General features: G+C 40.7%; 1 protein-coding gene across 2 annotated transcripts in view; it reads left to right on the forward strand.

The window, feature by feature from the left end:
* SLC9A7 (solute carrier family 9 member A7) overlaps positions 1-26,870 on the forward strand; it is a 188,760-nt gene that overhangs the window by 71,502 nt on the left and 90,388 nt on the right. For both annotated transcript variants that reach the window (XM_036270616.1, XM_036270617.1), the window contains exons 2-3: positions 24,071-24,270; positions 26,230-26,307. In XM_036270616.1, the coding sequence (XP_036126509.1) occupies positions 24,071-24,270; positions 26,230-26,307 (278 nt within the window). The remainder of the gene's footprint in view (positions 1-24,070; positions 24,271-26,229; positions 26,308-26,870) is intronic.

Here is a 26,870-nt window from a genome sequence, read left to right on the forward strand (position 1 = left end):
CAAAAAAAGTTGTCTTCCAGGAGAACACAGCTGAAAAATAGGCCTCCCTTTATCCCTGGACAGAAATTTGCCCCATTCTCTTCCTTGGAAGCAAATGATCTCTTCATTTGGGCCGTTTCCCCCTGAAGGTACTGTGCTGTGAAATCTGTGTATGTGCCAACATAGCACCTTCTGTTTTTAATGCCAGCTTTGCACTGGACATTCTCACTTCTGTAAATGGTATCCACATCTTACCAGCCACCTATGCTCAAAGCCTTGGTGTTTTCTTTTACTTCTCTCTTTTTTTTTTTTTTTGTGACGCACGGCGGTGCACGCCATGTCACTCGGGATGCGCACGGCGGTCCCACTTCTCTTTTCTTTGCCTCATATCTTTTTTTAAAAAAATCCTCCCCCGAGGACATTTTTCCATTTTTTGTTGAGATAGAGTTGGAGGGTGAGAGAGGAAAAGAGAGAGAGAAAGAGAGAGAAACATCGATGTGAAAGGGACACATTGAGTGGCTGCCTCCTGCATGCATGACCCAACCAGGGCTGGGGACAAACTGCAACCAAGGTACGCACCCTTGGCAGAAACTGAACTTGGGTCTTTCTGGACTGCAGGCCGAGGCTCTAACTGCTGAGCCAAAATGGCCAGGGCCCTCATTTATATCTTAATCACCATATTTTATGAACTTATTCACAGTGTATTTTGCAGCAGACACCTTTCCTTTCTGTTATATTAGATTGCTGTCAGCACCATGCTAGTGGTAAGGTGACCTCCCCGCCTACACAGCATTCGACTGCCTGATGACTCACTGAGAACTGTCAGCTCCCACTGCTATAATACAACTAGAAGGATGATCAATGGATTCATTACTGAGTGTTTATTTTTTCTTTCTTTAAAAATTTATTATTATTTTAAAAAAATTTTTTAATCCTCACCGAAGGACATTTTTTCATTTTTTGTTCAGATAGAGTGAGAGAGAGAGAGAGGGAGAGAGACATCGATGTGAAAGGGACGCATCGAATGGCTGCCACCCGCACGACCCAATCAGAGCTGGGGACAAACTGTAACCAAGGTACGTGCCCTTAGCAGGAAGCAAACCCGGGTCTCTCTGGACCGCAGTCTGGTGCTCTAACCACTGAGTCAAACGGGCCAGGGCTTATTTTTTCTTTTCTATAATTTGCCTTTGATTGGATTATGGAGCTCAGGGGACAGGAATTACTGTGCACTCTATGTGGTATATCCCCTTTAGTGCTTTACACAGTCTCAACATGTATTTGTCACATGATAAGATGAACACTGTTTTTTGTAAGTTTAAGTAATGAAAATGTGGACATTTTATTTTTAAAAATATGGAAAAAAAAATAACTGGCAGAGAATATAATGACAAGATGAGCAGATAACCTGCTGTATTTATGATGGTTTATCAGTTTCTTTACATTGAAACCTTCTCTTTTCTTGCTCTGTAATATCATACCACTGTCCTACTCCAGGACCTTCCGTAGCACAACCTGTGCTCCTCCCTCCTTTATTTTCCTCCTTAGTACTTATAAAGTACTATGTAATTTATTTATCTTTTTAATCCTCACCTGAGGATATGTTTTTATTGATTTTGAGAGAGTGAACTACCAGGCCAGAGCTCTTTATCTTGTTTTTGAAATGTTATTTCCCCTACTAGAATGTAACCCTATGAGATTAGGATTTTTATCCCTCTGTTGGCCACTGTATTCCCAGTGCCTGGCATGTGGTAAACAGCTCAATAAATATTTGTTGAATGTATAACCTGGTGAGGTACCAATTGTGTGTTTTGTCATTCAATTGATTACTCTTACCAATCCTAGGTTACTACTCTTTGTTCTGTTCAGTGTTACTTGGTATCAGTGCTTTGAGGCCAGGGAGAAATTTTTTCATGTCTCTGCAAACAAAAGTTATAGTTTGAAACAGTGACTGAGAGGCATGTGGAAGGGAGAAATAGATAGCCTAGTAGATAGTGCTGGCAAAATACATCTTGGGCTCTGCTTTCCAGTGGCTGCCATATTCTCCAAACACACCTCCTTGCATTTTGCTGACCTATTTTGAGTACCTTTAATAAAGGTGATATGTCCCTCTTTGTTATTCTGAACAGAAAGTGTGTCCTTTTTCATGGCTTAAGTTTTGAAAAACTTTAATGGTTCCTCCTTTAATGGTTAATATCTCTTTGGGCTCCTTTGCTTAGGTGCTGTCACTCTGTTATTAAGGAAGTGGCCAGTTGACTGGATTTGAGTTTGAGCCTTAAATAGATAATTTAGTTTCACAGACATAAATTCTGTTTTGTGGCCACATTTTGCTCATCTAGTCAGCTAGCTGCCATGAATATATGAACCTTGGGTCCCTTCTCCTCTACTGTTACTGGGGATGTCAGCTGTGAACTGGGCATGTTGCTCACTAGTTAGAGAATTAGCTCTAAATGGGTTTCATGTTCTTTGTGAGAGCTTCATTCACTAAGATGGTATTAAGGAACACCTCAGAACCTTATAAATGCAAAGAAATCAACAGATTGTACTTTGCTGAGGAGTGGAGGCTCTTGTCCTATGGATTACAAGGAGTCACTGTGTCACTGGACGGGTACTGGGCCCCAGTCTGCCTTGGCCTGGCCTGTAGTATATGGATTCTTGACTTCGTGCAGGAAAGACTTCACTTGTCCAGGTGATATTAATAGTGTATTTATTAAAGCTGGGGACAGTGAGAGTTTATGAGAAAGAAAATAAAAGTTCACCCCTGACATAAGGTGTGGGTATGCTCCAGAGAGAGACCCACGCTGGCATCCTCTCTTTTGAAGGCTTTTATCTCCTTTTGCAGGGGAGAACCTTAGGGAAAGTCTCAGGGTAGGGTGTCAGCAGAATATGCATCAGTTTTCCAGGTGTGTTCTTTAATATGTTGATGTACCAAAATGAGCACATAGTGGGACCAGGGTCATTTTCTGTTCAGCTTTGTTTCTATCCTGAATTTGTTTGGCTCTAATTGTTTGTTGTTGTTGTTGTTATTTATTCCTCTAACTTCATCCATCCTTGGGTTTAGCTGGCACTAATGGCACTAATTGGGTCTCTGTTATCTATCTTCCTGACCAGGGTGATTGAAGCTATTTACTCTTTGGTTAGGAAGCAGAGGAAGAAACTATTTGTTCTCAGGTGTCCTTGGTTAGGGAAGATAAGATCTTGGGATTTACTAGCTGGCTGTGAATTGCTTGACTTGTTTGGCCCTATTTATCTAACCATTTGCCTCAGTTTCCCTTTTCCCACTTGTAAAAAATTCCAACATCTAACTATCCTGCCTCAATTGAAAGACTTGAAGCTAGGCAGAGATGTTTATTTTAGAATTACTGTCTTTCAGTAGTTTTGAGGTAGACAGTTGAGGACTGTGAGATGGGTGCAGGGAGGCTAGGAGGATGTATAGAAAAAAGAAGTTCATGTGGGAAGAATGGTTGCCCCTGTGCAGAACTAGATGACTGCCTTGGGGAATAAATGAGATATGGATGACTCATAGGTATATGGTTCCCACAGGGACAGGAAATGGGGAGGAGAAACAATGTTTACAGGTGACCCGTCCCGCAGGTCGAGCAACGAGGACTCTAGAGGGGGAGTGAGGATGAGGAGGGACAAGAGACACGAGAAATGGAGACAAGACAGGGCTCTGATCAAGTCTCGTTTATTCTGGGGAAATTTACACAATATATAGGGCAGGAAAAACAAGATCATTTGTTATCAAGCGATAGTTATTGAGTAACCACCCCAAGCACGGGTGGAACAAAAGACTGAGTAAATGGTTCAAAATGCAGAGATAAAGCAGAGATATCCTGCCTTGGGGCAGGAGATGGCAGAGCAGATTTTACTTAAAGAAATGTAGAGATAAAGAAATGCAGAAGGCAGAGATATCCTGCCTTGGGGAAGGTGATGGCAGAGCAGATTTTAACAAAATGGATGCCGTGCAAAATGTCTCCCACATACAGGGAAGACTGAGAGTTACCTTACCTCTTGGACCTGTTGAGTTACAGTGTTAGGGAGATGTCCAGCAGAAATTTGGATGTAGGGTTCTGGAATATGGAAGAGAAGACTGTGCTGAAATCACTGGTTTAAAATTTCATGTTGGGTAGATGACTTTAAGAAAAATTTTTATTATGGAAAATTTCAGAGACATAAAAGCCTATTATGTATCATAATGCATAAGAATATTGTGATATTGTGATTTATCTAAGAAATATGTATTTGGTCACAGAACTCCTAAAAGGCTTGGAATTTTCTAAGTGATAAGAGCAATAAAGGTGTCTTAATATTCATAACAATTCCCTTTCAACCACAGTAGTTTATGTTAATGAGGTGACTTTTGCAAAGCCGTCAGGATGGGGGCTGGTTGCCAGGGGAGACAACTGTGTGATTAGAGGGTTGGAACTTGTATTTTATTTTATTTTTTATCCTCACTGGAGCAAATTTTTTTTATTTTTGTTGAGAGAGAGAGAGAGAAACATTGACATGAAAGGGGACACATCGAGTGGCGAGTGGCTGCCTCCCGCACAACCCCAACCAGTGTCAGAGATGGATTGTAACTGAGGTACGTGTCCTTCACTGGAATTGAACCTGCGACTCATTGGTCCGCAGGCCGATGCTCTACTGCTGAGCCAAACCACCCAGGCGAGGGTTGGAACTTTTAGATCCATCCCCCTGATTCTGGAGAGGGGCTGGAAATTCAGTTAAGTCACTGATGGCCAGTGATTTAATCAACCATGCCTGTGTAATGAAGCCTCCATAAAGATGAGATTGTAGAGGTTCCAGGTTGGTGAACACATGGAGGCACTGGGAGAGTGTTGTGCTCAGAGAGTACATGGAAACTTCACACCCCTTCCCCATACCTTGTCCTAAGCATCTCTTCCATCTGGCTATTCCTTATGTATGTTTTATCCTTTTATAATAAACTGGTGATCTAGTAATTGTTTCTGAATCCTGTGAGCCACTCTAGCAAATCAGTTGAGCCCAAGGAGGGGGTTCTTGGGACCTTTGGTCTATAGCTGGTTGGTCAGAAACATAGGCGACGATCTGGATTTGTGATTAGCATCTGAAGTAGAGGGTGGGGTGGGGTGGACAGTCCTGTGGGACTGAGCCCTTAACCTGTGGGATTTGAAGCTGTCTCTAGGTAGATAGTGTCAGAATTGAATTAAATTGTAGAATACCCAACTGCTATTGGAGAGTTGCTTTGTGGTGTGAAAAACATGCTCACACACAGAAGTATAATAAACCAAACTCCGTGTACCCATTACCCAGCTTTGTTAATTACCAGCTTATAGTCAATCTTATTTTATCTATATCCCCCTCAGCTGAAACCGGACAACATAAGGGTCCCGGCTGCCTGTCACTCCTGAGCCAATTAAGCAGAGACAAGGTTGAATCATATATAAGGGTTTATTCCAATATTGCTGGCAGTATGGGAGCAGTGGGTCATCCCTGAAAAATCTGCTCTGAACTCCCTCAGATACTAGGTTCCTTATATTAGGTAGCTAGAGGGGGAGGGCAGGTAGACAAAAAGGAATAACAGTGGGTAAAATGGTTATAGATTATGGGTATGGGAAAGTACAAGGAATAACAATGGGTAAAACATTACAGATTATAGGCATGGGGAAGTAGTTCCAGCTGGGGAATGTGGGCTGGGGGCTACAAAGAGTTGTCTCGAGTGCACCACCTCCAGGGCTCCAAGGTTATTAGTCTTTCCATGATGTTGAACAGTTTTCCCTTGTTCTTAGATAAGGAGAAATGTCCAGGATGTACAACTCCCAGCCAGGTCAGAATGGGCTTTCTTTAATCATAACAAAGCAATCATGATGAACAGAGCAAGGATATTTAACATTTCTTGTAAGTATGGCTAGTACCCCACTATGATTAGTTCTCTGTTATTCTATTATTCTCTCCCACCCCTTTCACAGCTACCCCTTCCCATGACACAAAATCCCACATTTTATTGGTAAATATTTCAGTATTTATCTGCAAAAGATCAGGAATCTTTAAAAAATATAGCCAACACATGATCACTGCTTGAAAATAACAGTAATTTGCCCTGGCCAGTTTTCTCAGTGGTTAGAGCGTCCACCTGCGGACCAGAGAGTCCTGGGTTTGGTTCCTGTGAAGGGCACATACCTCAGTTGCAGTTTTTCCCCGGCCCTGGTTAGGGTCGTGGGGGTGGCAACCACTCAATGTGTCTCTCTCACATCCATGTTTCTCTCTCTCTCCCCCCCATCCCTCTCCTGCTCTATCTGAAGATAAATGCAAAAGTGTCCTCGGGTGAGGATTAAAAAAAAGAAAAGAAAATAACAGTAATTTCATAATATTTGTCAAATATCCAGTGAGTTCACATTTCCCCAATTTAATTTTTCTTTTTAGTTTGATTTAGGATGCAATTAAGGCCCCTACAGCCACATTTGGTTGATATGTCTCTGTGTCTCATAAATCTTTCATAATCTATAGGCTTGGGCAGGTAACTTTTCTGAGCATTTTGGGTCCTGTTTGTGTGAACCTGAATGATAATCAGTGCTTGAACAAAAGAAAGAGGTAGAGGAAGATAGTGTCAATGTAAGAAATGTCCAAACCTGTAGAGAATTTTTAGAAGACTTTAATGGTGCTAAACTTACAAGATTGCCAGGAAACAAGATCTCAGATGCTCCCAAGAGTGAGAGTTTTGCAGTTTCTTTTGCACATTTGAAAGAAGGAGAGTCCTGGCCAGTTTGGCTCAGAGCATCAGCCCACAGACTGAAATGTTGCGGGTTCTAGTGCCGGTCAAGGGCATGTACCTGGGATGTAGGTTCGATCCTTGGCCCTGGTTGGGTTCATGCAGGAGGCAGCCAATCGATGTGTCTTTCACATTGATGTTTCTCTCTGTCTCTCTCTCTCTGTCCTTCCCTCTGTCCTTCCCTTCCTTCCACTCTATCTAAAAGTCGATTGAAAAATATCCTTGGGTGACGATTAGCCAAAAAAAGAAAACAAAGAAATTAAGGGGGAAGTAAGGAAGATTACATAGAGGTAGGAGAAAGGAAGGCAGGGATTGGATTACAGGAGAGTTAACAAAATTATATGCTCTTTTGAGGGTGGTTAGCTTCTAAAAAGAGGCATTTCCAAGGTGTGTTAACCTTAGATGCACAGAAACAATGGACAGGGATTGCTTAAGGAAAAATATAAACCTTTTACTAAAAAGGTGATGAAAAACAAAGACCTACAACCAAGATTACTCTATCTTGCAAAGCTATAATTTAGAATCAATGGACAAATCAAGAGTTTCCCTGACAAGAAAAAGCTAAAGGAGTTCATCACCACCAAACCAGTATTATATGAAATGTTGAAGGATCTTCTTGAAGGAGAAGAACAAAAATATGAACAATAAAATAGCAATTAATACATATCTACAAACAATTGAATCTATAAACAAAATGAGCAAGCAGAACAGAAACAGACTCATAGATACAGAGAACTTTTTGTTGGTTGCCAGATGGGTGGGGGCTGGGAGGATGGGTGAAAAAGGTGAAGGAACTAAGAAGTACAAACTGGTTGTTAGACTGATGAACCTCAAAGGGAAGGGGGGAGAGAGGGTGGGATGAGATAAACCAAAGAACTTCTATGCATATATGCATAACCAATGGACACCTACAATAGTGTGGGGAAGGAAGGAGGGTGCCGGGATTAGGGAGGAGGTGGTCAATGGGGAAAAAAGGGGGGACATCTGTAATACATTTAACGATAAAGATGAATTTTTAAAAAATCCCAGAAAAGTTATATGCCTGGGGCATGACTACCCACCATGACCTGCCCAGATAGGAATTTATGATCAGATCACCCTCTGAGGTTACTTTCCCTAGAACCCTATTTTCATTCACAATAGGATAATATAGGGATCCTCTTAACTGGAGGAATAATTTTAATATTTTTCTCCTGAGAGGCATGATGCTTTTAGGAAAGCTTGATAAAGTTCTTGTACTTGTAGGCTCTCTCCTGCAGCTAATTCTCTATACTGCTGCTATAGTATCTTTTAAAAGTCAGGCCTGATTATGTTCCTTCTTAGTCCATAAGTCTCTGTGGCTTCTGTTTCCTGTGGGAAATATTTGCTCTCAGGAGCTTGGCTTAAGGAGACGGCTCATCATCTTCCTTGTTCCAGGCTCACTCTGACACTTGTTCTTCATCCTCTCCCTTTCTCCCATGCAGCCGTGGTTAATGTTTACTTTCCTACCTCATGCTGACAGCCTTATCTGAAATATAGTTCACACCTCTTCTTTCTTCCATGAAAGTCTGACTCATCCTGAAAGGCACAACTGAGGAGTCACCTTTTCTGTGACGTTTTCCTCAGCTACTTTTTCATCTGAAAGAAGTATTCATTCTGCTCTTCACTATGCCACCTTTTCAAAATTTCTGATTTTCAATTTTAATCCTTACCCGAGGACAAGCTTAGAGAGAGGAAGGGAGAGAGATACACACACACACAGATAGAAACATTGATGTGAGAGGGAAACATCAATTGGTTGCCTTCTGCACGTACCCCAACCGGGGATTGAACCCGCAACCTAGGCATGTGCCCTGACTGGAAATCAAACCAGCAACCCTTTGGTGCACAGGATGACGCACAGCCAACCAAGCCACTCCGGCCGTGCTATGCTACCTTTTTTGCCTCTGTTTTGTGGTGCTTGTCCCAGTTTGACTGGCTTTTGTGTTAGTTATATGTTCCCTGGGGTGGGCAAGGATGTGTGTATGGAAGCTCATGAGGGCAGGTGCTGTGACCTGGCCAGCACTGTCTCCTCAGCTGCCAGCTCAGAGCCCTCCCCTCCTGGAATACAGAGTACATGTGTTTGGTACCAACTCTTAGAGGGATGAACAACAGATTTTCTATTATAGCTTCTCCTCTGTGTGTTTTGTTTTATCAAGTAGGCTGTTAATTATGATATGGTTTTGAGCTGAGCTGAGTTAAAACCAGTGAGTAATTACATCTTATTCTGCACTCATTTAACATGTAAAAGATTTTGCTGGGTATTTGTTATAAAGTGTTTCTTTTTATGTCATTAATGTTGACACTGATTGTTGACTTTGGATACTTCCCAGACACCAGTTTCATGACTTAAAAAATTTGCAACAAAAACACAAAGTTCTAATCTTTCCAGAGACTTTTGTTGCCTGCCAAAACCCAGACATAGCTTAGGGGTGAGTAGGCATTATGTTAATAATTTAGGGCACTGATGCTTTTGTATGTGTATAATCTGTTAATATGATTTGTAGTCAGATTATAGTTTTTGATTTTCATTATTTCATTCTTTCAACAACCATTAATTGAGTGATGGCCATGCTCCAGACATTGTGTTGGATTCAGTGGAGCTTACAATCTTGTGGGGAGGACAGACACACAATAATAGTTATGTGGGTACTGACAGCACAGAGGAAGGAGTGAGTGATTAACTTTGTGATAAAGGTGGTGCTGTTTCAGCTGAGTACTGCAAGTGAATAGGAACTGACTAGATAGATTGTAGGGGGTAGAGGTGGGGGTAGGGGAGAGGGTGGCAAACTGGGAGACAGACTTGACAGCAAGCACAGTGGATGCCAAGAGCAGAGAGGTAGGAAATGGCCTGGTTGCAGTATTTAGTTATACTTCTTGTTTTATTTTTATTTTTTTATTAAAATTTTTTAAAAATTAATTAATTAATTAATTAATTTTTGTTACAGATGTTTCTCCTTTTTTCCCCACTGATTCCCTCCTCCTCCTCCCTCCCCGCCCTGCCCCAGCTTTGTTGTCCATGTCCATTGTTCATGCATACATGAATAAAAGTTCTGTGGTTTATCTCTTCCCCACAACCCCCTCTTCTGGGTATTGTCAATCTGTATCACACTTCCATGTCTCTGGGACTACTCCATTCCTCAGACTGTTATGTTCATTATATTACACAAATAAGTGAGATCATATACTGTCTTTCTCTGTTTGGCTTGTTTTGCTTATGATAATACTTTCCAGGTCCCTCAATGTCGTCTCAAAGGATAAGAGATCTTCCTTTCTTACAGCTGCATAGTACTCCATGGTGTATATGTACCTCAGCCTTTTTATCCATTTGTCAACAGATGGACATTTGGGTTGTTTCCAGATCTTAGCTATTGTAAATAGTGCTGCCATGAACATAGGGGTACATATATTCTTTCTGATTGGTGTTTCAGGTTTCTTAGGGTATATTCCTGGAAGTGGGATCACTGGGACAAATGGTAGTTCAATTTTGAAAATTTCGAGGTAACACCATATTGTTTTCCATAGTGGCTGCACCAGTCTGCATTCCCACGAGCAGTGCACTAGAGTCCCCTTTTCTCCACACCCTCGCCAACACTTGTTGTTTGATGATTTGTTGATGGCAGCCATTCTGGTAGGTGTGAGGTGATCCCTCGTTGTTGTTTTAATTTGCATCTCTCTGATGATTAGTGATATTGAACATTTCTTCATATGTCACTTAGCCACTTGTATGTCCTGTTTGGAGAGGTGTCTATTTAGTTCCTCTGCCCATTTTTTAATTGGGTTCTTCTTTTTCCTTTTGTTGAGTTGTATGAGCACTCTCTATATATTGGAAATTAACCCCTTATCTGATATATCATTGGCAATTATGCTCTCCCATACAGTGGGTTGCCTTTTCATTTTGATGATTGTATCTTTTGCTGTGCAGAAGCTTTTGAGTTTGATGTAGTCCCGTGTGTTCATTTTTTTCTTTGTTTCTGTTGCCTTAGGTGATGTATCAGTGAAAATTCTGCTGCGTATGATATCTGAAATTTTGTTACCTACATTTTCTTCTAGGATTTTTATGGATTCATGAGTCACATTTAAGTATTTTATCCATCTTGAGTTTATTCTTGTGTATGGTGTAAGTTGATGGTCTAGTTTCATTTTTTTGCATGTAGATGTCGAATTTTTCCAACACCATTTATTAAAGAGGCTGTCTTTACTCCACTGTATCCTCTTGCCACCTTTGTCAAATATTAATTGAGCATATTGCCTTGGGTCCATTTCTGGGTTCTCTGTTCTGTTCCACTGGTCTATATGCCTGTTCTTGTGCCAGTACCAGGCTGTTTTGATTACAGCGGCTTTGTAGTATAACCTGAAATCTGGTAATGTGATCCTTCCTACTCTGTTCTTCTTTTCCAAGATTGCTGTGGCTATTCGAGGTCTTTTTGGGTTCCATGTGAACTTTTGAAGTATTTGTTCTAGTTCTGTGAAGTATGCTGTTGATATTTTGAGGGGGATTGCATTGAATCTATAGATTGCTTTGGGTAGTATGGACATTTTAATGATGTTATTTCTTCCAATTTACGAACAAGGTACGTGCTTTCACTTTTCTATATCTTCCTCTATTTCTTTTTTCAATGACTTGTAGTTTTCTGTGAATAGGTCCTTTATTTCTTTGGTTAAGTTTATACATTGGTATCTTAATTTTTTTGCCACAATGGTAAATGGAATTGTTTTCTTAGTTTCTCTTTCTGTGAGTTCATCATTGGTGTATAAGAATACTATTGATTTCTTGACATTAATTTTGTATCCTGCTACTTTGCCAAATTCATTTACTAAGTCTAGTAGCGTTTTGATAGAGTCTTTGGGGTTTTCTACGTATAGTATCATGTCATCTGCAAATAATGACAATTTCACTTCCTCCTTTCCAATTTGGATCTCTTTTATTTTTTCTTCCTGTCTGATTGCTGTGGCTAAGACTTCCAGTACTATGTTAAATAAGAGTGGCAAAAGTGGCCATCCTTGTCTTGTTCCTGTTCTTAAGGGAAATGCTTTTAGTTTTTGCCCATTGAGTATGATGTTGGCTGTAGGTCTTTCATATATGGCCTTTATTATGTCGAGATATGATTCCTCTATTCCCAGATTGCTGAGCATTGTTATCAGAAATGGGTGCTGGATTTTGTCGATTGCTTTTTCAGCGTCTATTGATATGATCATATAATTTTTATCTTTCATTTTGTTTATGTGGTGCATCACATTTATTGATTTGTGAACATTGTACCAGCCTTGCATTCCGAGATGAATTCCACTTAGTCATGGTGAATTATTTTTTTGATGTATTGCTTGATTCGATTTGCTAGTATTTTGTTCAGGATTTTGGATCTATGTTCATCAGGGATATTAGTCTGTAGTTTTCTTTTTTTGTTGTGCCTTTTTCTGGTTATGGAATTAGAATCATACTGGCCTCATAAAACGAGTTTGTAAGTCTTCCTTCTTGAATTTTTTGAAATAGTTTGAGGAGAATGGGTATTAGTTGTTCTTTGAATGTTTGGTAAAATTCCTCTGTGAAGCCATCCGGGCCTGGGCTTTTGTTTGCTGGGAGAGTCTTGATTACATCTTCAATTTCTTTTGTTGTTATTGGTCTGTTCAAGTTTTCTATATCGTCCTGTTTCAGTTTTGGGAGACCATGTGTTTCTAGAAATTTCTCCATTTCTCTTAGATTGTCAAATTTTTTGCTGTATAATTTGTTCATAATATCTGTTAACAATCCTTTGTATTTCTGTGGTGTCAGTTATTTCTCCTTTTTCATTTCTGATTTTGTGTATTTGGGTTCTCTCTCATTGTTTCTTGGTGAGTCTAGCTAAGGGTCGATTAATCTTGTTTATCTTTTCAAAGAACCAGCTCTTTGTTTCATTGATTCTTTGAATAGTTTTTTTGGTCTCTATGTCATTTATTTCTGCTCTGATCTTTAGTATTTCCTTCCTTCTACTTGCTCAGGGGTTTTCTTTCTGTTTGCTTCCTATTTCTTTATGTTGAGGTTAGAGAGTCTATTAGCAATGTTTCTTGCTTCTTGGGGTAGGCCTGTAGTGCTATGAACTTCCCTCTCAGAACTGCTTTCGCTGCATCCCATAGATTTTGTGTTGTTGTGTATTCATTTTCATTGGTTTCCAGGAAGTGTTTAATTTCTTCCTTGATCTGCATGGTAACCCATTCATTGTTCAATAACATGCTATTTAGCCTCCATGTTTTCAAATACCTTAGCATGTTCTTGTTGCAATTGATTTCTAGTTTCATGCCATTGTGATCTGAGAAGATTCTTGATATGATTTCATTCTTCTTGAACTTGTAGAGACTTAGTTTGTGCCCTAACATGTGGTCTATCTTTGAGAATGTCCCCTGTGCACTTGAGAAGAATGTGAATTCTGCAGTTTTGTGGTGCAATTCTCTGTAGATATCTATTACATCCATTTGATCTTGCACTTAATTTAGAGTCTGTGTTTCCTTGTTAATTTTTTGTCCAGAAGATCTATCCAGTGACGTCAGCGGGGTGATGAAGTCCCCTGCTATGATTGTATTTCTGTTGATTTCTCAATTGAAGTCCTCCAGAAGATTTTTAATATATGTTGGTGCTCCTATATTGGGTGCATATATATTTACCAAGGTTATATCTTCCTGTTGGATAGATCTTTCAATATTATGTAGTGGCCTTTTTTGTCTCTAGTTATGGTCTTCAGTTTGAAATGTACATTATCAGATATGAGTATTGCTACCCCAGCTTTTTTTTGCTTTCCGTTTGCTTGAAAGATTTTTTTCCATCCCTTCACTTTCAACCTATATAAGTCTTTTGTTGTGAGGTGGGTGTCTTGTAAAAAACATATATGTGAGTCATGCTTTCTTATCCAGTCAGCTACTCTGTGTCTTTTTTATTGGAGCATTAAGTCCATTTACATTTAAGGTGATTATTGATATGTACTTATGTATTGCCATTTTTGTTTAGTGCGGTTCTATTTTTCTTCCTATTTCTTTTACTAATTACAGCAGTCCTTTTAGCATATCTTACAGTGCTGGTTTGGTGTTAATATATTCCTTTAGCCTATTTTTTTTTTTTTTGGTCTGGAAAGTTCTTCATTTGACCTTCTATTTTGAATGATAGTCTTGCTGGATAGAGTAGTCTTGGATTCAGATCCTTGTTTTTCATGACCTTGATTACTTTATGCCACTCCCTTCTGGCCTGTAGTGTTTCTGTTGAGAAGTCAGCTGAGAGCTTAATGGGGGTTCCTTTGTAGTTACCTGTTGCTTATCTCTTGCTTCCTTTAGGATTCTCTCTTTGTCTTTAATTTTTGGCATTTTAATTACTATGTGTCTTGGTATGGGCCTGTTCGGGTTCTTCTTCCTTGGGGCTCTCAGTGCTTCTTGAACTTGAATGCCTTCTTCCTTAACCAAGTAAGGAAAGTTTTCTGTCACTATTTCTTCAAATATATTTTCTAACCCTTGACCGTTTTCTTCCTCTTCGGGATCTCCTACTTGAGAATGTTATTACGTTTCCAGGTGTCCCACAGTTCTCTTAAGCTGTCTTCCTGTTTTTTAATTGTTTTTTTTCCTTTTGGTTTTCTGATTGGTTGATTTTTTTTCTACCCTGTCTTCTAATTCACTGATCTGGTTCTCAGCTTTCTCTCCTCTGCTGGTTAGTCCTTCCAATGTGTTCTTAATTTCTGCTATGTCATTCTTCATTTCTACTTGGTTGGTTTTCAATGTTTCTATATCTTTACTCATGGTGCTGATGTCCTTACTCATGCTGTTGAGCTTCCTCAAGATCATGGCTCTGAACTCTACCTCTGATAATGTGCTTAGCTGCATTTCATTTATCTCATCTTCGATAGAGTTCTGTTATTCTTTCATTTGGAATATGTTTCTTTGTTTTACCATTTTGGCTAGCTCTGTGGGTTTTTGAACCTGCCAAATTTTTCATGTGGGTGTTGGTGTTCTGCTGTTCGTTGCTCCTTCTACTGGGTTTGGATGAGCCTCGGTGGGCCCACATAAACACCACTGCCATGTCTTATTTTTCTGGGTAGATTTGGAAGCCCAGGACAGGTTCAGTTATCCTCTAGCTTTTTCCTGGTGGCTAGTAGTCTCAGTTACTCTGTGCCTGGGAATGTAGCCCTCGTGTTCTGCATAAGAGGATTTCCAGAGGGTGGGATAGATGCTGGTTATTAATGAGCCTGAATTTGCATTTCTTTGCCTCACCTGGGAAACGTCTGAATCTCCGAGTAGGGCAGGGTTGCTGCTTTTCCCCACAGCTCTGCGATGGAGCACACTGGCCACCATACTTTGTGGCTGCAACTCAGCAACAACTCTGAGTCCCCTTCAAATCCCAGGTGTCCCCACAGATTTCCAGCCCAGTCTGCTCTCCCTGTGCCGTACCCCCAGGTGAGTGGCTGTGGCTATTTTATTGCTCAGATCTAGCTCTCTGTGCTGTGGAGCAGGCTTGGTCTTTATTCCCCAAGGGCGCTGCTCACAGCTAAGACTGCTCCTGTCCGTGCACTCCCAGCCCGCTGCCCTCTCACGCCTCCGCAGATCCTACCAGTGTACCTGGTTATATGGTCCTGTTCTGCTGCTTTTCTATTGCTTTTTTCGGAGGATTTGTCTTTATTTATTTAATTTTTAAAATCTTTATTGTTGAATGTATTACACATGTTCCTCATTTTCCCCCTAGACCCCCTCCTCCCCACACCCGCCCACCTCCCAACTTATCCCACACTATTGTCTGTGTCTATTGGTTATGCATATGAGCTCTTTGGTTTATTTCTTCCCACCCCCATCCCCTTTTCCTTTGAGGTTTTAAGTCTAGCAATGAATTTTTACTTCTTAATCCCTTCACCTTTTCCACCCATTCCCCCAACCCCCTCCCATCTGGCAACCAACAAAATGTTCTCTGTATCTATGAGAATGTTTCTGTTCTGCCTGCTCATTTTGTTTGTAGATTCCATTTTGTTTGTTCATATATTTTATTTTTTTTCTTCAAAAGACCCTTCATCATTTCATATAATAACAGTTTGGTGGTGATGAACTCCTTAACTTTTTCTTGTCTGGGAAAGTCTTTATATGGCCATCGATTCTAAATGACAGCTTTGCAGGATAGAGTAATCTTGGTTGTAGGTTCTTGCTTTTCATTACTCTGAATTTTTCTTGCCACTCCCTTCTAGCCTGCAAAGTTTCTTTTTAGAAATCGGCTGACAGCCTATGGGAACTCCCTTGTAGGTAACTAACTGCTTTTCTCTTGCTGCTTTTAAGATTCTCTCTTTGTCTTGAACCTTTTGCATTTTGATGATGATGTGTCTTGGTGTGGGCCTCTTGGGGTTGATCTTGTTTGTGAATCTCTGTGCTTCTTGGACTTGTATGTCTGTTTCCTTCACCAAGTTAGGAAAGTTTTCTGTCATTATTGTTTCAAACAGGTTTTCAATTTCTTGTTCTCTCTCTTCTCCTTCTGGCACCCCCAAGATGTGAATGTTGGCACACTTGAAGTGGTCCCAGAGGCTCCTTGCACTATCCTCATTTTTTTGCATTCTTTTTTCTTTTTGCTGTTCTGATTGGGCGTATTTTGCTTCCTTATATTCCAAATCAATGGTTTGCTTCTTAGATTTACGTACTCTAGTATCGAATCTGAGTAAATTATTCTTTATTTCAGTTAATGCCTCCTTCATTTCTGACTGTGCATCTATCATTTCTGACTGGTCCTTTTTTATGCTCTTGAGGCCCTCACTAAGTTCACTGAGGTTCTCACTAAGTTCATTGAGCATCCTTATAAGCAGTATTTTTAACTCAGCATCTTTTAGGTTGCTTATCTCCATTTTGCTTAGTTCTTTTCTTGGGGTTTTGTTCTGTTCTTTCATTTGGGACCTGTTTCTTTGTCTCCTCATTTTGGCTGCTTCCCTGTGTTTGTTTCTGTGTATTACTTAACAAGAGGTATGGGGCTATCTGAAACCAGATGCTGCTGTTTGAAAGAATTTAGGAAAACCTGAAGCAGGATCCAAGACAGGCCAATCCTATGGTTAAGCAAGTGGCAACAGCTTGGGTGGGCCTGAATTTTGGGTGGGGCAGGGTCTCAGGGAATCACCAGGGCGGGGCTACCAGTGTGAGCCAGGTTGCTGGAGTCCCAGATATGGTGGCTGTCTGCCGCCCCAGGGAAGGGCTCACCAAAGGACCACAGGCTTCTGACAGCACGTTTGTCCTGGAGAAAGCTCCCTCTCCAGCCCTCGCTCCAGTGCCAAACAGCTCAGTTCTCCCCTGTATGTCTCTGGCAACCCTCGAGCTGCCTCCCCTTTAAGCTTAGAGGGAGTGAGTCCGATATGTCTGTGCGTGGGCCCTTTAAGGAGCTGCCTGGGGCTCCAGCCACATCAGCTTCACTGAGCCTCAGTTCCCGCTGGTTTTTCCAGCCAGAAGTTATCGGGACTTCTCTTCCTGGCACTGGATCCCTGAGCGGGGTGTCTGGTGTGGGAGGAGGACCCCTCAGTCCTCAGGAAGGACCTTCCTAGCTGAAGTGACCTCCTGATTTTTATCTGCCACACGTGGGTGTCGGACCAGCCCATTGTGCCTCCGCCCCTCCTACCAGTCTTGATGTGGCTGCTTCTTTAATTCCGTAGCTGTAGGACTTTCATTCAGCATGATTTCACGCAGTTTAGAATGATAGTTGTTCTGTAGTTTAGTTGTAACTTTAATGTGGTTGTGGGAGGACGCGATACTGCGTTTACCTACACCGCCATCTTGACCGGAAGTCAGATTTGTCTTTATTTTAGTTGTAATTCCCGTTTGGTCCTAGGAGATGGTCTGGTTAGTTTCTCATCATTCTGCTTCCATTTTCACATCCTCTAAGCCTATCTTGTGCACAGCTGGGTTGCACAGGCCTTCCTGGTGCCCCTGTGCCATGCAGGTCCCACAGGTAAGTGGATCGCACTGTTCCTTTGGGGACTTGGCTCTATGTCTATGTTACGGGTTGGTAGGTCGCACAGGCCTCTCTGGTGCTTCAGCACACCACAGGCCCCGTGAGAAACTAGATTGCGCAGTTCCTGCTGGGTTGCACAGGCTTCTCTGGTGCTTCAGCACCCTGCAGGTCCTGCTGGTAATTGGATGGCACAGTCTCTTCTGGGTCACACAGGCCTCTCTGGTCCTTCAGCACCCCCAGGTCCCTTGTGTAACTGGATGGCACAGTCCCTGCTGGGTTGCGCAGGTGTCTCTTATGCTTCAGCACCACCCAGACCCGGTGGGTAACTAGATCGTGCTGTCCCTGCTGGGTCACACATTCCTCTCTGTTGGTTCAGAACCCCGCAGGTCCTGTGGGTAACTAGATCACACAGTCCCTGCCGGGTTGCACAGACCTCTCTGGTGCCCCTTACCCTGCAGTTCCCGAGGGCTGGCAGCTGGATCTCACCAGTGTCTCTGGGGCTCTGGCTTCCCACTGCACTTGTGTGCCCCTGGACCTTACAGGCCTCTGTGGAGCCCCAGGTCCCATAGCTGGTGGCTGAGAAGTGCTGCTGCCCCATGGGGCTCAACTCCTGCTCAGCTTTTGTTTTAGATTCTGGGGATGGGTCTCAGCTGGTGGTCTGTGATTCTGTTGCCTGGGGGGTGGATGTCTGCTCCCTACCCTCTATATCTGGGGGTATATTTGGACTCTGATCGGGCTGCTACTATGGGGGATGGTGCTGGGCTCCGGGCTGTCTGGGGCTTCCACGACTGGCACCTTGACAGCTCCACTATTGTACACAGGTCTGTGTTGACACAGAGTGTCCACTGGTCCGAAGGTGCCAGGTGCACTGGTGGGCTCAAGTTGCTGGGCCGTAGCTGCTCCCCCTGCCTCCTCCCAGGGAAGAGCCAAGGTCTTCCAAAATGGTGGGATCACCTCATGGTGCAGAGAAAAGAGCCCTGAAGGGTAGCTTACCACGGTAGCTGGCTGTTCCCATCCACAGCACCGGAACCTTCTGCTTCGCATCTCTGCACTGCTTGGGTTTGGTAGTCCATCTTCGCATCCACTCACACTCTCTCACACACTCATCCTCCCTCAGGTCCTGCCTGCCACCATTTTCCTCCTCTCTATTGCTGCATTCTTTTTTATATAATGGCTCCAGACTCTGTTATGTGAGGGGACCACAATTTACTTAGCTGGTACCTTTTGGAAGAGACATGTAGTCTTTTTATAATAATGTGTCATTATCCATCCCATGAAGTACATGGGAATAAGTGAGCTGCCGCCACAGAAAACAGAGCTGAGGGTTGTAAATATATTCAACTCTTACTTCAGGCTCTGTTAACAAACAAAAAAGTCAGGCATATTTGGAAAAGAACCAAACAGAATTTCAAGAAATTAAAAATAGTCATTGAAATTACAAACTAAATGGATAGGGTAAAGAACTGAAGAGAGAACTGGGAAAGAAAATGATGAATCTGAAGCAGTTATCTAGGAAGTGGTACAGAGAAGCAGAAGGAAAATATATCTTCATGCTGAAGTGCAGTGCAGCACTGAGACCACAGGAACCAGAGCCACATGTCAGTATGGATAATGCTCATAAGTGTATCATGGGGTGAAAGAAAAACAAGTTGTGGAATAACTCACATCATACATAACTCAAAAAACATACAAAATTAAACAATGTATATCTGCAATTAAACTCTACGAGCATAATAAACACCAAATTCAGGCTAGTGTTTTCCAGTGGGTGCAGTGGGAGAGTGGGGAGCTGGGTGTGTGTGTGACTTGATTGGGTAGTGTACAAATGGTGCTTAGATTTCTTGGGAATGAATTGTTGATTAAGTTGAATGATAGCCACGTAGATTTCTGGTAGACCATTCTTATCCTGATTAATTCTTGTGAAATATATTAAATACCACAGGCATACCTTAGAGATATTACAGGTTCATTTCCAGACCATTGTAATAAAGTGAGTATTGCAGTGAAGTGAATCATAATCCTTTTGCTGGTGGAGGGTCTTACTTTCAATTTGTAAAAACATCTGTGAAGCACAATAAAACAAGGTATGTGTGTACACAAAATAGTATATATAACTACGTACAGATAAGAAAAGTCATTGAGCCCAAGTCTGCCTAGTTTGGTAAAAAGAAATGAAGTTTTAATTCACACATTACTTGGGTGAATCTCAACAGTGTTATGCTGAGTGAGAGAAGCCAGGTTGAAAGGGTCATACATATACTGCCTAGTTCCATTTATTTAACTTTGAAAAGATAAAACTCTAATAATGGGAAACAAATTAGTGGTTTCTGGGATTAGATAGGGTGAAGGTGTAACTGTTAAGGGATAGTACAAGGGAGTTTTCCTGGGAGTGATAGAACTGTTTAGTATCCTGATTGTGGTGGTGCTTACATGAATGTATATGTAGTTAAAATTCATAGAACTTTATGCCAATAGAAAGAGGCCAGACAATATACTGCATATTGTGTGATTCCATTTTTATATGAAAAGTCCAGAAAAGGTAAACCTATAGAGACAGAAAGTAGATCAGTAGTTACCTGGGGCTGGGAGTAGGAAACAGGAAGTGACTGCAAATCAGAATGTTCCGAAATTAGATTGTAGTGGCACAACTCTGTGAATATACTAAAAATCATTGAATTGTACACATAAATTTGTTTAAAAAAATTATTTCACTATATATTCAAAATAAGTAACAAAAATATTTGGATTCTCCTTGAAACTAATTTATCTATGAATAGCACAGATGCATAATAAATAGCAGAACAGGTAAACAAAATATTGAAAGACTAACATTCATTCTCAAAAACAGTCACTTACATGACCTCCAACCTGAAAAGTCATTGTCACTGCTGGGATGGATCTATTGCTTTCTCTTTTTTCACTGAATTAGAAATAGTATCACTATCTTCACTATCTTGTGTATCACTGTATAACGATCTGGACCGGTGCTGTAAATAAACCCCCAGTGGTGGCCAAACCAAACTGGTGATTATCTACTCCCAGTAGCTCATCTAAGGGAAGGTGAGGTCTTAGTAGAGGAGAATAGTGCATCCATGCACCTGTTTCCCAACTCCTTAACAAAGTCTTATTAATAGAGACATCTAAATATTGCAGCTGGTGGATGGCTGTCTAGAATTACAGCTAACCAACTGTCCACTTGTTCAGCTGTACTCCCAAAAACCTCAGTCAAAAAGTGAAAACTGGCACTGGACTAATGGGGGCTGGTTTCTTTAATGACTTCATGAAATTTTTGAGCCACACTTTGTTCATAATTAAATTCCTTATACCACAAATTTTCGGATGGGCACATATATAAACTGTATGTAGGGATTTTGTGGTTATGTTTTTCTTCTAAAAATTAGAAAAGTTGGTAGTTGTATACCATCAGCACAATATGAAAATACAGTTATGAAGTAATTTTTTCATACCCACAAGTTGAAACAGTCTTGAATTTTTGCAGCTTTGGAGTTCACCATCTTGTTTTAAGCCATAACAAATGTCAAAGGAATTTCATTCATATTTGTTTTTTGTAAACGGTCAAAACTAAATTCTTTCCTGACATTAGTCATATGCCTGTGAAATCAGTGATCCTCTCTTTATCAGCTGATATCTATGTGCCATTTTTTTCTGGCTCACATACATAGTAGATTATTTCTCTTTGTTATTTGGAACTCTATGATGTTGATCCTAGAAAATCATTAATGCCTCTGTTGCTCTCATTGTTTTTTTTATGAATATTGAGCATTCTGAGCGTTTTAAAAAATCTAGTGCCATATTTTAATTCCTTTTAGTTATGACCTCTTTACAGTTTCCTTTCGCAGGATGCCTTTCAGGTATGGCAGATAAAAATATGTCATTCATGTTGTCTCCATTGCCTTTCTTGAAGCAGAAGACGTTAAGCGTGAACCTAATATTATAGCAATGACTGTCCTTTTGCTCCATAGACTAAAGTGGTAACAAATACGAATCTAAAATGTTTGAGGAGTTACTTAAATTCTACCTTGAATTAGCAGTACATCCTATTTGGTATATTTTTGGTCAGAACTATCAGGACAGTGTTAACTTTGTATCTTTGTTGCCATGTTTTACCACAAGGGGCAGCATCATCATCTTCACTGTCTCCATTTAATCTTTAATATGGACACATTGGGCCCAGGTAGAAAGGGAAAGATTTTAAAAGTACTGTATAAAAACAGTATCTACCACATAATAATGCTTATAGATATGATGGTGATGGTTAATGGGGAAGAGTGTAAAGGCATTTCCTGTAATTGAGGGATTTGTCAGCAAATATAAACCTCCTACTGGGGAAAAACACCTGTTTCCCCTTTACTCTCAGTACACACGCTGAACACTTCTGTGACCAGATGTATGGGAGTTTTCCCACACCAAACAATTCTCCAACTCTCTGCTGGATACCAACTGGGTGTCCCACAATTTTACTCAATTCTGATACTATCTATCTGGAAATAGTATCAGATCTCACAGTTCAGGGCTCAGCCCTACAAGACGGCTGCCCCCCCACCCCCCACATTTCAGAGGCTAGTCACAAGTCCAGGTTGTCACCTGTGCTTCTGACCAAATGGTATAAATCAGAGATGTCCCACAACCCTCTCCTTGAGTTTGATCATTTGCTAGAACATCTCAAAGAATTCAGGAAAACAGTTTACTGATTACTTATAAAAAGCACTAACTCAGGAACAGTCATATGGAAGAGAAATATAGGGCAAGGTATGTGGGAAGGGACACTGAGTTTCTATGCTCTCTGAGCACTCTACTCTCTCAGCACAGCACCTCCACTTGTTCAACAAATCAGAAGTATCAGGGCTTGCTTAAGGCAAAGATAAACCTTTTACTAAAGAAGTTATATGCCTGGGGTGTGACTACCCATGATGACCAGTCCAGTTAGGAATTTGTGATCAGATCACCCTGTGAGGTTACTTTCTGTAGAACCTCTTTTTCATCTAAGTTTTTCTAGATCTTGTATATTATTTATTCTTCAACAATGTCTTGTGAATTCTCATGTTTTGGTGATAAGAGATATTATAGAACATATACATAGAATATAATAAACATTGTTCATTCTTTTTCTCATGTGACTTTCTTCTTCAGTGGCAAAATGGGATGGGGGAACATTTTACCATTCTATCTTTTACTATTGTTAGCAAAGAACTGAATATAAGAGAGATGTCTGAATTTTTCCTCCTAAGAGAGAAGTGTAGAAAGTGGTGGTTATTTATGTGTTTTTTTCACACTTCACTCACTTTTCCTTGGGCATGTGTAACTCATGTCTAGGATCAGGGGAAGAACATTCCTTCCTCACTCATGGAATTGAATGCTTATATACAACTTTGTTGGGGGTGGTGGTGGTTTCTAATGGGAAAACCTTGCTAAGAAGAAGTGATATTTAAAGACTTGCAGGCAATTATTTGAGCCATATCATAGCTACAGACCCAAGAAGTCGGCTCCACAGTCCCAGACTCATGACTGCAAAAATGTATACTATGGTGTTTAGCTCCCTAAGGGATGTAATTACTTTTTCCATGATACCCAGGCCTTGAAATGACCTAAACAAAAAAATTTCTTCTTGTCTCCTTCCTCTGGTATGTGCTAAAGAAAATTGCATTTGTTGCAACTAGAAATTCCTGCAGTGCAGCCTGGTCCTTGTTGGCAGATGGCAGCAGGACTGGCCTGAGGGCTGTTGCTAGTGCAAATCAAAGAGCTAGGCAGTTCTGCCCTTGGCAGGGAAAAAATTGCTTCTTATCATCCCATCTTTCTTCACCAAAAGCCTGAGAAATTAGATGTGATCAGTTGTTAAAAGTACTCAGTACCGCCCTGGCCGGTTTGGCTCAGTGGTTGGAGTGCCGGCCTGTGGTCCAGAGAGACCCAGGTTCGGTTCCCGCTAAGGGCACGTACCTCGGTTGCAGTTTGTCCCCGGCCCTGGTTGGTCGTGCGGGTGGCCCCTGGTTGGCTGTGCGGGTGGTAGCCACTCGATGTGTCCCTTCACATCGATGTTTCTCTCTCTCTCTCTTCCTCTCTCTCTCCCTCCCGCTCTATCTGAACAAAAAATGGAAAAATGTCCTCGGGTGAGGATAAAAAAAAAAGTACTCAGTACCATAATAACCGTGAAAGATACTCTCCTACCTTGTCCTCCTGGTGGCTGCAGGACTTAAAAGTAGATGGATGCTTAACCCTTTTGAAGTACTTCACAGTTGCTCCTAATATACACACCCTGTACCTGAAATCTAAGATTATTTCCGAGTTTCTTAGTTGTTGCAAATTGTCCATGCCATTATTTCCATGCTCTCTCTGTCCTTCCACAGGCCTGATGTGTTTTTTTTTTGTTTGTTTCCACTCTGTTTCAGGGCTCATCGTCGGGGTGATCCTGAGGTATGGCACCCCTGCCACCAGTGGCCACGACAAGTCACTCAGCTGCACTCAGGAAGACAGGGCCTTCAGCACATTATTAGTCAATGTCAGTGGGAAGTTCTTTGAATACACCCTGAAAGGAGAAATCAGCCCTGGCAAGATCAACAGTGTAGAGCAGAATGACATGCTGAGGAAGGTGAGCTGGGGACACTCAGTGGTTATTGTCTGATGTGGTTTTGACTTCCAATTTGGTCTTAACCTTATAGAGAGAAATCCATTTAAACTCCTGGAGCATAGGTGATATTCCTGCCTCTCAGTTTTAGTAGGAAGCTTTGGGGCTATGATAAGGAGAAGTAACCAGATTTGAACTTGAGCCTTTCAGCTTTGCTAAGATCAGTAGCTGACTTGGGCCACTGATGGTGCAGTAGGTTTCTACATCCCCATTCACCTCGTCTCTCTAACCCTTTTCTTTACTGTGTCTTTTGTTAAGGATCTTTTCTTTACTGTGTCTTTTGTTATGGATGTGGTTGTTTCATTCTTAAGATTGGTTTCACTTTCAGCTTGTTTATTCAGTGTTCAGAAGTATAATTATTAGTTCTTCATGGTTCTTTTGCCATATTCTATAAATATTTATTGAGTTTCCCCCTTAATTGGTGATTGATGCCAAAGGCTTATTCTTCAGAAGAAGGATGTCTTCTGGTCTTAGAATTTGAGTTCAAATACTAGTTTTCATTTGATTTTGGGGGTTTGTTTTCATTTGATGTTGGGGGTAGCTAAAATACTCCACAGGGAAGAGGGTATGTTTCCTCACTTGAGTGATTTCCAGCATAAGCAAGAGATTCCTATTTATCCTCATATATTCTGTTACCTTATAGAGCTGGGCTTATCAGCAGGAAGGCTCCTGGATGAAGTCTGGGGGATCCAACTTGTGGGAGCCCCTTTTAATATGGAACAAGGCTAATGTGTGTGAAGGCTTGCAGTCAAAGACAGAGTGTAGCTTGTGCTCCAAAAATTAAATTGTTATTGATCTCAAGATCTACCTTAATCCTTAAAGAAAATTACTCTCAACCTGGAGCATTCAACATGCCCATCTTCTCCATGTCCCAAATGGCAGTTCTAGTGAGCTTTTAGCTTTCAACCTTTCATAAGCATGCATGAGATGGAGTGGGTCTCAGGAAACTCTTGTGCTGCTTCATACAATATTGGGTTTGGTGACTTCCAGCAAGTCTCACTCTTTTTGACCCCAGTGTCCTCATACTGAATAGGGATTGTCCAAATTCCATTCTCACTCTGACAGTCCCTCCTTTTCAGACTACTCATCTTCATCAAGAAGATAGAATAAATCATAATTTTGAGAGAAACATTTTATTTTTAATTAGACTGGTTAACATTTCCAGTTTCTAAAGAGAAATGCTAACTTTACTTTCAATTATTAGAATGAAGATTTAAAATAATTAATTGAAATAGCCAAATAATGTACTAATATGAACAAATCTTTTAAAAATTTAGGAGGTTTATAAAGAGGCTATATTTTCTGGATATGATAAGACTTTGCTGTCTAATAGTTTTACAGTGATTTCCCTGTATTAAACCTACAGGTAATTTTAGTCCCCTTAGAGCTACTGAGTTATGCCAATGTTTAGGAAGCCATCAGCATCACTGGAGACTTTGATCTAAGCCACACCATATATCACAAAAGGCTGGCCACTCAAAAGGGATTTAAATTTGGTAGAATTATGACTATAAATGATTCTGCGGGAGGATCCAGGAAATTAATAAAGGATTATGACTGCATCTTTTATTGCAGTTGAGCCTTCACTAAAGGTTTGATAAAAATGAAGATGTTTTTATTTTTTGTTTAAAAACATTGTCCAGAAGCTTTATATGAGGTCTCAAAATTGCATTGTACTGTTGTGTTTTAATATGTATTAAACAGCAGACCAAGAGTAGAACTCAGAAGTGCTATGTGGAAAAGAACATGCCATTCCAAAGGGGAGCTGTGCCTTCTCTTCTGTGATGAACTCATGATTTTTCACATTTATGTTATGTGATTTAAATATTCAGACTTTAGCCAATGGCTTAAAATATTAAGCAAATATTATAGCACAAATTGGTATTAAACTAAAAATTTTTTTTTTTCTTTTTTAACCTTTAGGTAACTTTTGATCCAGAGGTCTTTTTTAACATTCTGCTGCCTCCAATTATTTTCCATGCTGGATACAGTTTGAAGAAGGTAAGAGATTTTTTGCCAGTATTTCTTTTGTTTTCAAGCTTAAAAATAGTCATAAATTATCCACAGATAATAACATAATGACATTCATGGAGCAAATTATAAAAACAAAAGCTTTGTGCAGTTGAAAAATGAAATATAAACACATTCCAAAATAGTGTTCATTATAGTATATTAGTGTGTGGTATATACAGGTAATCCTATTAGTGGTTCTACCTGTACTAATAACTTCATGGAACTATGGAAAGAATTCCCATGGCAAACAGGTTTCTTGTTGGTTGACCTTTTAATAGTGTTATTGCTAGGTTTAAAACTTTAGTTTGTCTTGAGGTAGAAAGGCTTTAAAATATGTAAGCAGTGTGATTTTTTTTTTGCCAGTATTTCTTAGAGCATGGGAATCTCTGTGTTAATTTACCTGCATAATTTTCTAGTTTATCCTTCTCCCAGATTGCTTATTACTGTGTTCTGTACCCACTCAGAGACTATAGTTGAATCATCATTAGTGATTCGTTTCTGTTTTAAAATCTGGAACTCTCATACATTGCCAGTGGGAATGTAAAATGGCA

This window comes from Molossus molossus, unplaced genomic scaffold, assembly GCF_014108415.1.
Source record: "Molossus molossus isolate mMolMol1 unplaced genomic scaffold, mMolMol1.p scaffold_m16_p_2, whole genome shotgun sequence".
NCBI lineage: Eukaryota > Metazoa > Chordata > Mammalia > Chiroptera > Molossidae > Molossus > Molossus molossus.